Source organism: Fringilla coelebs, assembly GCF_963513975.1.
Source record: "Fringilla coelebs genome assembly, chromosome: Z".
NCBI classification, from domain to species: Eukaryota; Metazoa; Chordata; class Aves; order Passeriformes; family Fringillidae; genus Fringilla; species Fringilla coelebs.
This window is the reverse complement of record NC_140031.1, coordinates 43292588-43307333: the sequence shown is the minus strand read 5'-3', so window position 1 is coordinate 43307333 and position 14746 is coordinate 43292588. Positions and strand designations below refer to the sequence as shown.

Sequence of the window (14746 nt, the reverse complement as noted above, 5' to 3'; positions counted from 1 at the left end):
CTGAGTTATGCTTCACTCTTAACTGATCTAGAACTGCTATGATTCACTCTTGCTGAAGGTACATCACAATATGTGATGTACATAGTGATGTGCACTGTGCATCTTCAGTATGGGTCCTGCAGCCACAAGGGTATGATTCCAGATCTGCAGTTCCTTGTAGCTCTTAAGTGTCAGGCATTTCACACATTGAGAAGGAAATAGGTCTCCAGTTCACCTCTTTCCTTCCAAGCAGGGACTGTCATGGTTTTGTCTGTAACTGGTGCGCAGCGGGGATGCTTGTTGGTGTTCAGCCAGTTCACGGACATGATCCAGAGGAAAGGATGGAATGATGATTCAACCAGTCTAGGGTTGGACTTAGTGCCTTTTTTGAGGTGGAGCTTGGACTGGATAACCTTCAGAGCTCCCTTCCAAAGAAAATTCCTGTGATTGGCTGTAGTGGAATACCGCTGTGCAGGCCCATCCTGGTCAGTGATATGGTATCCTAAAACCATGTGTAATCTTCATATCTACGTGCAGTCTTTTGCCATTTATTCAGAGCACTCTCACTAGGAACCTATATAAAATAAAAATAAAACATTCTTCTTAAAATTATGTTCATTCTGATTACTCTAATATTGATAGTGTATTTCAGTCTTTTGAAGCAGAAAAATGCTTCCCTAAACTTTCCTGTTTTGGAGAGCCAGTCACTTATGGGAAGCAGGAAATTTAGAAATCTAAACTGTCTGTGGTGAGAGCTTTGTTGATAGTTTTGCTGTTCAATCCCTTTTCTTTTCTGAGAAAAGCCCACACTTCTTCTGTGTCATCCTTCTCTATTTGATGTGTGTATCGGTTTAAGGATTGTTGGGGCTTTGAGAAGGCAGATTATTCTTTGTTGCACATTTATAAATGAGCTAAGCTGTAGCTCTTCCCACAAGCTCCTTTCAAGTCTGGTAGAAGACATAAGAAATAATGTTCTCTGCAGTAACTTTTCATGACCTCATCAGGAAACATACTTGGAGTGACAGACTAGAAGTAAATTTTTTAGATTAGGAACCCAAACTGATTTTAATAGTAGTGAGTGCGTTGTGGGGCTGGGGCAGGGTAGGGGGGAAGATCTGGAAAGAAAGAAGGGGGAAGAGAGCAGTAGGAAAGAGTAAACTTTGGCCAAGGCATAAATGACGCCTGAGTATCATAGATGGCATTGGGTTTATCAGGATGGCTAAAGGGGAATAGACTTCCTTACATCTAGATATTCCTTGTGACTGTTCAAGGATGATGATCAACAGCATTCTGCTTGTTTGCTAGAAACCTTGGGCTCTCTTATTTGAGGCAGCTGAGGCAGCCAGCAGTATCTACAATAGCAGCAGCAGTTAAAGCAAGTATCAAATGCTTCAAGCCTGTATGGGCCAAGAGAGTGAACACAGGGTGTGAACACATTCTTTAGCATATAAGGTGCATCTCATGAGTAATAAGATGCTATAAAATAAATAAAGCATGTGACACCTTTTTCCTGTAACTGTTTTATCTTCAGCTTAATGAGCCTTTATGGGAAGAGGCAGAGGCATTCTGAACTGATGCAAGTGAGGCATTAGTTAAGGTGACGAGAGTCGGTGGTCTGGAAAAGTCTTCAACTGTCAGTGCTTTTGGCCACACAACTTCTTGGATTTTATGCAGCATTTCTGGTGGATGACAAATTGACCATGAGTTGGTAGTGTACCCTTGTGGCCAGGAGGACCAAGGGGATTCTGGGGGGCATTGGGAAGAATATGGCCAACAGGTTGGGGAAAGTGATCCTGCCTCTCTCTTTGCCCATATCCATGGTATTGTGTTCAATTCTGGGCTCCTCAGTATAAGAAAGACAAAGAGCAACGGCAGAGGGTCCAGCAGAGGCCACAGAGAGGATTTGTGATCTGGAGCATCTCTCATATGAGGAGAGACTGCAGGAGCTGGGCCTGTTCAGTCCAGAGAAGAGAAAACTGAGAGAGGATCTTATTAGTGAATATAAATATCTCAAAGGCAGGTGCCAAGGGGGTGGTGCCAGACTCTTTTCAGCTGTGCCCAGTTACAGGACAAGGAGCAATGGCCACAACCAAAACACAAGAAATTCCACCTCAACATGAGGAAAACCTTCTTTATATTGAGATTTTCAGAGCACTGGAACAGGCTGCCCAGAGAGGTCATGGAATCTCCCTCTCTGGAGACATTTACACCCCACTGCGACATGTTCCTGTGTCACCTGCTCCAGGTGACTCTGCCTTGACTGGAGGATTGGACTGGATGATCTCCAGAAGTCCCTTCCAACCTTAACAATTCTGGGATTCTGTGATTCTAATAGTAAAAAACTTTGCAAAGTTCTGATCATTTGTTAAGATGCTTTTCTGCTTTGTAATAGTGATATTTTGATTTCATAGAATCATAGAATTGTTTGGGTTGAAATGGACCTTAAAGATCATCCAGTTCCAAACCCCCTACCACATGGGCAGAGATATTTTGTATTAGAGCAGATTGGTCAAAGCCCCATCCAACCTGGCCCTTAGAAGTTCCAGGAATGGGGCATTTAGAGCTTCTCTGGGTAACCTGGGCCAATGTCTCACACCTTTACAGTAAAGAATTTCTTCCATATATCTAATATAAATCTTGTCAATTTCAGTTTAATGCCATTCCACTTTGTCCTGATACTACATGCCCCTGTAAAAAGTTCCCCTCCAGTCTTCTTGTTGGTCTCCTTTAGGTGCTGGAAGGTTGTAAATAGACCTTCTCTCTTCTCCAGGCTGATCAACCCAAACTCTCTTAGCCTGTTTTCATAAGAGAGATGCTCCAGCCCTCTGATGTTTTCATGCCTCTTGTCTGGACTTGGTCCAGGGTTGTCTACAATTTTTTACCTGTCATTTTAAATACTATTTTTTGGATTAAGTCTGTGATCAATTTTATGGAATTTGAAATAGAGAGAAGGGGAGTGATGTCAGTTAGTTAGATGATTAGTTAGATGTCAGGTAATTGGTTAGTGCTGAAGCCAGAAATTAAAGATCTGTTCTTCTGATGTTTTTATTTTTCAGCGGTATTATTGTCTAGACTGTACTGCCTCCCACCTGAGAGCTGCTTTATCTGCTAATAAATAATACCCGTGAAATTTTCTGACTGGGAATGTTTTGCTAGTCCAGGCTATCTCTACACATCATCAGGTTTATGGTATAGCTAACACCATGTGTGGCTCTACATGTGTGTTTTGTTTATTCGAAGTCTCATTCTGTTTTGCAAGCAGGGAACAAGCTCCTTTGTCACAACTTCCATTTGGACAGCAGGTCTGCTTATTGAGAGAAATTATTTTGTTTATACAGATGAACACCAACTGCTTGGTGTTTTTTGAGTAAATATGTAAAGTTTTGGGTATCCAACATATTCTGTGGTAGCCCTCCTAAAGTTGCCACATCTCCTCTTTTGTCTTGCATGATAATAGAACAGCAAGAGTTCTTTGTAAAAGCTTTCCTGTGTGCTTTCACATGCCAGTTTAGTGTAGTAACCAAAAGAGTTAGAAATTAAGTATTGAGTGCTCTGCAGAGCTAATTTTTAATGACTAAGTACAAAGAGTGTAATATGGATGTTGTAGAGATTGGTATTCAGCAGCCAAAGGGCCATCATAGCCTTTTCAGGAAAAAGGTACTTTTTCAAAACTTATTTTTGCATTTGTTCTGTAAGGAGGAAAGCAAAACCAACTTCTCCCCACAGCTTTCTCTGCTGCCCAGCTAGACTGTAATGATGCGTATCTGCTACCAATTCATTTCAATTTACTTTGGCCCTATTTTATTATGACAGTTTTCATTTAGTTTCCTTTTAAATTAGCTTATTTTGATGAAATTACCTGTTTAAACTATGGTGCCATGAAGAGAGGAAAGGCAGAAAGTAATCTATTTATATATTTAGAAAAGATTACTAGGGAGGTTGGATATATGTGATAATCAAGGTAAAAGGTGTTTTAAAGACTGTCTTGATAAAACTACCTGTTTTATCAGGTAAGTTTTACTGTATTCACAGCTATAAATTAGCACAGTTACTTTATAGATAGACAGCATCAGGACTTTTCTCTGAGGAAAAAATGCAGCATGTTGCATCAACATCCTCCTTGCCTTTTAAGTTACAGGGTCTGAATGAGCAGAGACAAGCCCTGATTTTGGTGCCTCTTGAGAGGACATTACCACTTCCTATCTGCACAGTTTGCTTGACCTCAATGATGTAACTGAAAATAAACATGAAAAGGCCTGTGGAATTCCCAGTTGTTCTGTGATGGTGCTTAAGTTCTTATATAACCTATTACAAATTAGGTAATGAGACCTTTGAAGCGTATAAACCTTTGAAGTGTGTGGTTACAGGAATGAGGCAGAATTTACCTTCACTTAAAAATGATGAATTTTGTTGCTTTTCCAGTGCATCAGTCAATCTGTTGTGTCACAGTGGTTTGTATAAAAAGTGTGAGAAAAATAATACAGAAAAAGACTAAGTTCTTTATTCTCCTTCTTAGAACTGATATTTTCACGTGTCCTTATGACAGAAAGTAGACCTCCGATTCTCCTCATATTCATCAGGTAGTGACATTCCATGTTGATAGTGTGCATCTGCCATTTATTTCTACTGATCTTCAGTATCTGAGATCTCCTTGCCCTGGGTGACACATAATTGAAACAGTGCTGTTAGGCACTTTCACTATAAGAAAGTGCCTTGTTCTATAAAGTACCTAGTGGCATAAACAGCACTTAGATCTCATAAATATTGTTTCACTTCCAATAATTTCAGAACTCCAGAACTCTCCCCAAAGGCTGGACAAGTTTTTTTAAGTGTTGCTATTACCTTCCAATGAAGGAAGAAGAAGAAGAAGAAATGCAATTATTTTTCTGACTTTGATTTTTATTGCCTTTCTGAACCAAAAATAAATCCTCAAGAAAGTCAGAGGAGGAAGACTGTGAAAGATCCCTGCATGAATGAAACTGATATTACAGGGTCACCCCAAAAGTCTGGACTGTTTGGCAGTCAAAATTGCTGAAACATATTGAGATAGAGATTGAGGATTGCCACTGCAGTCCTTAAACTCCTAGTGAATTTCAGCTTTGGAAAAGTGAATTCTTGCAAATGCATGGTGAGAGATGAGATTATTCTTAATTTTGTCTTCATCACTGTAACTTCAACACTGCCAACTCTCTTGATCATTTTGTACTCAATTTGTTAATTCTCTTGATAATTTTCTTTATATGACACTACCAGCAGGCATCAAGGAAGTTAATGAGAATCTCACATGGCCTTTCTGCTAATTATTTAGTTAATTATTTAATTAATAGGATTGCAGATGCAGAAGAAAGCAGGGAAACCTGAAAAGAGCATATTTCCCTTTTTTTAAAATTTTTTGAAGCCAGAATCTCCTGTAAAATTGAAGTCCTGTATTTTTACCTTGTGTATTTTAAAAAATCCCATTAATTTTAAGTCATTGTATGCTCTTTTGGTTTTTTCATTTTTAAGATGTCTGTGAAGTGATAATGCTTGTAATAATGGGTGTGGGAAAAATTTGCATGAATTAACCTTTTGTTGTCAGCTTACTCTTTCAGGTTCTAATAATTAGGCTATGTATGTTCCATTCACTAGTACACGTCTGTTCCATAGGAATACACGGACTTGAACTGAATTTAAAATCTCTCAGTGTCTAGTGCAAGACCCAAACATAAGATTTAGACAGTTATTTTTACATTTTAATTTTCTGTTGATTAAGAAAGGTAGGCAAGTCTTAGACAAAAATTTGAAAGAAAGGAAGATTAACTGTTCAGCAGTTGATTATTGGCACAGTTGTTTCCTTTCTGAATGGAAGTTGGACTTATTTCTATTTTTCTTACTTCAGCTTTCAAGCATACCCTGTGTACCCTTTGTTGCTGAAATCTGTTGGAAAACTCCTTCCTGTGAAAATACTGGTAGGCTGTGCTGAAGTCACAACTCTTTGTCTCAGAGTAATTTACAGAGGTTACTCTATGTAATTGTTCTCTCACTTCTTTCCAGACCTTTTCTGCTTTACAAAATTATTTTTTTCAAGCATAAACACCAAAACTGGTCACTATATTGTGTGAACAGAGGTAGTGGTGTCATTTTGATATTTTCTTGGATCTTTATCTAAGGATGCTTTTCCTTTCTACTAACTGTTTCAAAATACTCATTTTTAGTTGTTGTTTCATCTGATCAAGTTGGGAGGCCACTTTTGGCTGCGCTAGAAGAAAATTTATTCAAATGAGTTATCTTTAAAATTTGATCTGTCTTGATTCCTATGTGTATCTGTCAGAACTTGTTTAATTTCTAAACTTTAGCAGGAATGCTTCTGTATTTTCTTCTGAATCGTTGTTTAATGCTAATGCTAAGTCTAGGTTATGTTAGACTCCACTTTGGATTCCTAAATACACTGTATCTCTTTCAATATGTTAATGATACGTTAAATTCAGCTGTTTGTTTACTTATCACACTTCCAAACTGTTGTTTTTCAGTCTGACTGAAATGAGCTTTATAATATAATAATAATAATATGATTAATTGTATCACCCTTTTAAATCTCAATTCAGCTTTACAGAACCTAAGTGATGTGTTAACCATTTGAAATAATTAAATATATTATTTCCTGTTTTTCTTGAAATACACTGACCAGTACATACTGATGCCTTTGACATTTGCCCTCCAAATAAAAAACAGTTTCTGAAAGACATTTACGCTAGTAGCATTTTCCATTTATTTAAATTCCCAGATAAATAGTAAATAAGTAATTTTTCTTGTGGTTCATTAACACCAAAATAATTTGAAATTTAACTACCGTCATTAAAAGTGCATTTGTTAATTAGTACATGTGTGCTTGGTTTATATGTGAGTGTTATTTCAGAATGTCCTGTTATGTGAAGCGACAAGAACATCTTCAGTGTTGTAATTATTCACTTTGCACAATGCAAGTGAAGGCATTTGCAATTTGATGATATCATCGTTTGCCACAAGTACCATTAATTGCAAGAATTCCTTATGAAAATCTTATGATTTGATGAAACTTGCTACTTGAGCAGTAAGCCTCAGAAGTGTTGTAACCCCTGGAATCAGTAACAGCAGAGGTTAGACTGCAGTTTCAAGCAGTCTAACCTCTGCTGTTATTCAAGCTACCTACATGTTTCAAAATTGCAAACATTAGAGAAACTGGACTAGAGTGAAACCAGAATGAAGACCTGGTAGACTGGTAAAATCTGCTACCTGTCCTTTTTCTTCTTTTCTCCAGTCTAGCGTATGGAAAGAAATGACTCACCAGCCTGAGTCAAAAATAGATCTTTTGAATATTTTGACTTGCCAAAAACAAGTATTAAATTTATTTAAAATGATAAGTTACTGGAAATTATTCACAAAAAATAAGTCTGGGTTTTGATTTAGTCTTCCTTTTTTGTTTCTTTGGTCTTCTGTTGTACATACCACCTACACATCAGGATTTATTTTAACAAAGACAATGCATTGAGATATTTTGTATTTAGAAATTAAGCAGCCTGTGTGCTGTGAAGGTCCTTCCTAATGCTTTATGTAATGAACTAAAATCTACTAACTAAAAAATAATTTTCTGAAGCAATGCAGTAATGGTTATCTGTCCTTGCTTAGAATCCTTTTCTGGGGTTAGGCAATTCATTCAAGAGCAGAATTCAGGCGTAAGTAGTGTGACAGCTCCTCCTTTCCTTCACTTGAGTAAGGACCTGTTTTATCTTCCATGTGTATGAAAGTAACCATTTAGAATAATGGACATTATGTGCTGGGTACTGCTTGGAATAGGTGAGCTTTAACCATTTTTTGCTTTCATTGGCAGACTCAGTTACCAACTGGTGCTGCTAAAGCTTCTATATGCTATAACAGTAATTTTAATATCTTGGCTTTGCTTTGCTGAGCGAAAGGATGAGAAGGAGAAGGCAAATAATCTGTCTGAGGACTCAGTAGTGTGCTTTACTTTTGTGAGAATCACTGGTAGGTTTAGCTAAAACTCTAAATCTTTACTAAGGAGCCTATGTATGTAATGCATTCATATTCCTGGAAATTAAAGGAGGCATTAAATTCCTTCAATGTAAGTCGGGAACTAAGAATGGTTTACTGTATTTCCCTCTTGCCAAATCATAGCAGTGCCATTTCCCCCAAGTCCCATAATGAAACCCTGAATGCACAACATAATCATAGTCAAATTCAGCCAAGAAGTAAAAACAAAAGAAAAACAGCTCAGTAAGTATATGAGAAGAAAGCTATTATATGAGCAGAAACCTCTTGGATATTGGCAGTTTTAAAATGTAACATAGCATTCTATTACAGTTGAAGGTATGACCTCTTTCTTTTCTCTTCTCTTTTTTTTTTAAACTTATTATTACATCAATCAATTTTTATGATGGTTGGGTGGGTGTGCATGGAAGGCAAGCAATGTCCTTAGATCGTCTTTACACATGTTCTCTTGCTTCACCTCAAGTCCCATATTTCTAATCATTCTGTCATGTTGCTTAACAAGACAATAAGTCCCTTGTGTCACATAGCACAAAACAAAGAATTATGTTACAACCCAGTGCAGGTTTGAAAAAATAAAATAACTTTCTTCTGTGTCTGGTTATAGTTTCTTGTTCACCACCTTTTGCTGAATTTCCAGGGCCCTTTTGAGTGTATTCCCAAACTGTCCTGATCACTCACAACTTTATCAATTTATAGCACTGCCATTCTTCTTCTCTTCTATGGAATTATCTGCTAGTGGTGACTGGTTAATTAAAAGCTATTTAACCCCATGCACCTATCTGCATGGCCCTAAAAAACTGTCAGAAATTTGCCAACCTCTAGAAATAGCTTTTGGGTCTAAATCCCTATGTAGAAATAGTCTGTGGGAAACAAAGAAACAGCTCTTGGAGTAGTTACACTTTGTAAAAAAATGTGTCAGTATCTTTCATTTCAAGCACCAAACAATTCCTGCATTTTGTTCCTGGAAAATGGGTGTTTCTCTGTATGTATATCTTTTTCATTATCAATCTATGTGTCTTATCTGTGTACCTTCATAGACAGAATATAAGAGCTAAATTTCTCTGATTTATATTGTCTCTCCCTAAAAACAGAGATCTTTACTCCGTGGCACAGCAGAAAACCAGAACTTCTTTGTTTGTGAGGTTCCTGTATCTGAGGTTCTTTTGTTGTTTTTTTCTGGTTTCCTTCCAGTCTCCCCAGTTCATGCATACCTTAGCAGCCCTTTTTTTTTTAAAGTAAAATAACAAATTAACGTTACTTATAAATATTCCAGTGAAAAGCAGTTTTCCCTTTACTCTTTTAACAGCTTGTTGTGTGTCTCTGAGAAGAAATAAAATACATACAAAATCAAAATTAATCCCAAGCAGATGTTTAAGACACAGTTGAAATATTTATTCTCCTTTATGCAATAGAGCAGTCTTATTTAGAGACCTATGACTGGACTAAAATACGTGTTGGAGATAGGGTAGTTAATTTTTTTAAGTCTTCCACTACTATAAGGAAATGCCCTAGCAGAAATGCTTCTTGTGATATTCCTATTAGTGGTTTTAAGCATTGACTTGCTAGAATAAAAACTTTCTGACTCTATTACTGATCTAAATGCTGTTTGAATCTTATGTAAATCACTGGAAATATCTTCATTTTGAATGATAGGAATACTAGCTTTAGACTTGTTACTTTTCAAGATACTTACAGAAAAAGAAAAAAAAAAACCACAAAACCCAAACAAAAATAGAAATTAGGTGCAATGCAATTTGAATATACAGTACATGTTTTGTCACCTGACTATTCTTAAATATGCTCTGAGAATAAGCTGGAGTTTAAGTGCTCTGTGTAATCCCGGCCTTTGCTTCCCCTTGTTCTTTGTTGAGATAGTGGTGTTCTGTATTTATTCATTGAGCTGTAAAAAATGTTTCTAAATAGGTTACACAGTTGTTAATGACTAACAGCTTGACTTGCTTAACATTTTTTTCTTTCACCCCCAATTCTAGGAAGGATTTCTGTGTACATAAGGATGAGCCATGTGATACTGTTGGTAAGTAAATAAACATAAGAAACTGTGTATAAACTACATAATAAAATTAGTTTTATGTAAGTAGAAATGTGAACCTAAAAGATGACGGCAAAATCAGTGATGGAAATAAGTAACTAGCTAAAATACATCTTAAATGCTAATAATACTGTTAGATTGGTGTATGCTTCTAGCAAAATACTGTGTTTTAGTACAATATTTCTATCTCTTTCACAGATCAAGATTTAAAACTTTTTTCCTTTTAGTCTCACTGGCTAATAGAAAATTGTTTTATTATTTAAAAATTTTAATTTTGACTATGAAGCTAAGAAATTGTGTTTGTGATTTTTTTTTATGGAATAGAGTTATCTTTGGTGTGAATATATTTATAATTTTTTTTGCATTTATGATTTTTTTTCCTGTTTAATTTCAGCTGCAAATGTTTGAGGAGAATTCTTATGGAAACTGTATTACCTCACCACTTGCTCTTCTTTTTTCTTTTACTGCTGTATCCCAAGTGTATGTGAGTTTATCTGTGGGATGGCTACCAAGAAAAAAGCCTTATAAATAAGAATGTAATGTGTTTCACAGCAGTAAATGATTAAGAGCTCAAAGTATTCTTTCACTAATTAGTATATGGGTCTTAGCTGAATTCTGTAGGAGTATTTCTTGTTTGGAGGCATTTATTTTTGACTTGTGCAAAAATGTTTACTTCCAGCTAAAAACGAAGCAATGTGACAAGAAGTCATCATCTTCTATGTTGATTTAAACTGAAGTTTAAATCTGGAGTACTTCCAGTATATCTAAATCAGGATAGGCTGCTTCCTGAATTTCAGAATTGAACATATTCAAGGATTTTTCCTGAACAATGTTTTTTCTTTTGCTGAAACTTGGAAACAGTAGAAGAGCTATTTGTCTCCGAATTTGTCCATAGAATTTTAAATTGAATAAGATTAAACTTACTCAAGTATCAGTAATTAACAATTCCGTGATGAACAAGCTGGGATGAAACTTGAAAATGTGGCAGTTTATTAAGAGCACAGGAAGTAAAGAATTTTAATTTAATATTGTCTTAATATTGACAAGCAAAAGGAAGTAGAGATTTTGACTCAATGATCTGGCATATTGTGGATTGGCTATTGTGGAATTTCCCATTCTCTGTGTTATTGGTTGGAGGTTTCTTCAGGAACTGAACCACAGTTTGTATGTATAGTTCTTTCCATATAGGCAGTTTTGTAGCAAAAGGAAAGATCATTGTTTTCCCTATGTTTCATCATTTATATTTTTAAATTTCAATTATTATTTCCCCAGATGAATATAGTGCCTTACCATAAATGTAGGGATTCATTTCTTCCATAAATTGTTATAGTACTGTGGATCCATGCTCACTCTTTAGAAGGTCTTGTCCATCATCATTCTGGTGCTCATCTAAGGAGGAATGTTACAGAACTTTGCACATTCCTCTTGAAGAGAATTTTTAAAGTTATCTTACTGTCATGGGTATATTATGTCAATTATTTTAAGGTCAAATTGTTGCAAGTACATGTAGAAGGTTATTTCATTTTGGTATCTACTCTGACTTTTTTTCGCCAAGGAAAACCAGAAGATTTTAGATTAGATCATGATTAAAAGTTTGTTGAAAGTAATTGAAGGGCAGTTCGGTCTTCCTATATTCATGCAACAAGTTTATAGGCAAAAAGAGACAGTACATTCCAGGGATGTATCAAATGCTGTAAATTACAGCATTTGCCGAAGATGGTAAATGAGAAATGCTAATGTACCATACAATTTCCCAATGTCCAGTCCTTGCCTCTCCTTCTCCCCTCTCAAAATGTCCAGAAGAATGCACAGTACAGACTCTTCTCCATCATAAGAAGAGAAATAAAGCAATTATCTCTGAAATATTAATATAAATTTACAGGAATGTGAGGCAGTCAAGGTGATCTTTGTTGCGCATTAGGCAATCGAGAAATGAAAGTTATGAGAAGGGAGCATGTACAGGACAGACCTCATTATTGGAAAGGGTTGTCATGTTGGATAATAATTCTTTGCAGTGATGGATACTAAGCAGAAAAATACTGGATTTATTGTTTAGTCATTACATGCCAAGACTCACAGTTTTCAGACTGGACATGAGTATTCTCTTAAGCCAGAGAGAGAAAGCGCCAGTATTCTGTTCTCATGTATTTAGGTGGCAAATAACACACTTTTCAGTACTTTCAGTCTTGGTCTACAGAAAATAAAGAACTTATGCACTCTTCAAAAAGTACTTTTTCATTTTATCTTAAAATAACAGTGATTTATATGAAGATTTAATGGTTTAAAGATATAAATAACTGAGAACTCTGTTAACCAGAAAAAAATGTTTACTCAAAATCAAAACCATATGAGAAATCTCCCTAGAAATACACTAAAATGTATTTCATTAATGATTTTGAACAAAATGATAACCTTCAAAATATTCCTTCATCAAAGTCTTTGAGGTGGAAAAGTAAATTTTTTTTTTCTATAATGATAAAAAACATTATTTGCATTGGCTGTCAAAATATTGCATTCTTAAGGGAAAAAATCCGTCTGTCTTGTAGACCAAGCATCATGGAGAAGAGAAGGCTTTGGGGAGACCTCATTGTGGCCGTCCAGTACCTGAAGGCGACTTACAAAAAGAAGGGAGAAGGGTTTTTCATGCAGGCAGATAGTGTCAGACAAGGGGAAATGTTTTTAAACTGAAAGAGGTCAGGTGTATATTAGGTCTACGTAAGGAATTCTTTACTCAGAGGGTGGTGAAGCCCTGAAACAGGTTGCCCAGGGACGTTGTGGGAGTTCAAGGCCAGGTTGGATGGGCCCCTGAACAACTTAATCTAGTGAAAGGCCTCCCTTCTCACAGCGGGGGGGTGGAACTAGATGATGTTTAAGGTCCCATCCAACCATTTTGTGATTCCAAAACTCATTAATACTTCATATTTTATAGTTTTGCAAAATAGACAGAAAGAGAGGAATCATTTCAGGAATTTTATTTGATTTCCCCAAAGTGTCTTGAAATTTCGGAAGTAGAATATATTTATTTTATGCCTTTCAATATTAAGTATTTCCCTATTGCTAAAAACATTTGGAAATCTCTGCTGTGGCCAGTGTAAATCCAGAGTAATTCAGATAATTGCCTTCCTTATCTAATCCCATGTTTCTGTGTAATATTAAGCTAGTGGTATCAATCTCAAGTGGTATCAATCAGCCCAGGTCAATTGATTTCTACAAAGCTATTCTGATTTCAGCATTGCCAATTGTTGCAGCCACTGTCAAATTCATTCTGGGTGGAGAACCCCAAAGCAATTGTTTTAGGCTGAAAATTGACCAAATCCAAGTGTTCTTGGGCTTCTTCTGACTGGTTGGTTGGCTGCAGCATTCTTTATTCTTTTTGTTCCTCCTGTTCTGCTCATGTGTGTGCTCTCTCTCCCTTATTCCTGCACAGAAGTGCTTATATCATACTGCTCCCTTGATTCTCACAGTTTTTCTATATTTAAGGAGAGGTTTCAGACCTTATTTTCCAGTATGATCATCAGGGACATCCTATGATTACCACAGAGGATTTCTCTGAGGGTGGAAAAATATCAAGATGTTTTTATAAAAATTAAATTAAATTTAGTTAATGAAAAGATTGTGGTAGATATGTAATTGTCCAAGGCTCTTTTCCCCAAAAGACAACTGGGTTTTGGGATCATAGCATGTTTCTCTTACAAGCAAGTTTTGTTAACTTAGTGAGAGGAAGCTACCTTTTGAATTTTTGGTGATTTGGAATGTTGTTCTTTTTCTTGGGCTAATGACAGGTAAAATTATGAGTGTAGACATCCCAGTGAATTTCTAAAAAATTTAGGAAGTAATTCAGCTGTTGGTTTCCAGAGAAGTGCATGGCAATAGAATCAGCACAACCTGGAGATTGCACATCCTATACTGTTCTTGTGTGTGATTCTTCTGGTATTATCATATTGAAGTAACTGAGACAAGCAATGATTCATAGGGAAAATTGTTATTGGGATATTGCAAAAACCTTTAAGAGAGGAAAATAAACAGATATTTTCTCACTGAAATCAACAGATATTTTCTCAACAAGTAGGCTTATAAGTAAACACAGGAAGACTGTTTCTTGAAGCAAGAGTATGCACATTTTAATTTCCCTTCCTCTTGTCTACATTTCCACTTCAGCAATCAGGGTTGTGACTCTCTGAGGCATGTTTCTTTTGGATTAGGTTTGTTGTTTGCTGCTAGTTAATGTCATCTGTGGAAACACTGTACCAGAGAGTTCTTAGAGTGTAGTGTTACAGGCATGGAAATATTCTAAAATGATGCTTGTCTTGTATTGGCATCAGTTTGGAGCCCTGTTAGTCTGCTGAAACTCAGGTTTGGTCATTAATTTTTAGATAACATTTTCAGTTAAAACAACAGCTATACAAACGTGATTCTATCTAAACTGTTTGCTAAAAAAAACGTTTTCCAATAAAATGCAATCTCTAAACAGAATTCCTCTAAAAACTTGTCAGATTGTTTTTGGGCATAAATACAGTATATTAAAAATTTCTAAATTTGGTAACACCTAGTGTTGCAGGTACAAAAAAAAAAAAAAGCAGAGAGTTAAGGTGCCATCAGGTTTTCATACTGGTGCAGAGGAACTCAAGGGCATAGATACAAATCATAACTGATAAGGAATCAGACAAACATCTACACAATAAAGACCAGAAA

General features: G+C 36.2%; 1 protein-coding gene across 1 annotated transcript in view; it reads left to right on the top strand.

Moving 5' to 3' along the window:
* The window catches only part of ADAMTS19 (ADAM metallopeptidase with thrombospondin type 1 motif 19), a gene marked incomplete at both ends in the record, with an annotated part of 127274 nt that overhangs the window by 34137 nt on the left and 78391 nt on the right, over positions 1–14746 (top strand). The window contains one exon of the mRNA XM_084224614.1: positions 9996–10039. Within this exon, the coding sequence (XP_084080740.1) occupies positions 9996–10039 (44 nt within the window). The remainder of the gene's footprint in view (positions 1–9995; positions 10040–14746) is intronic.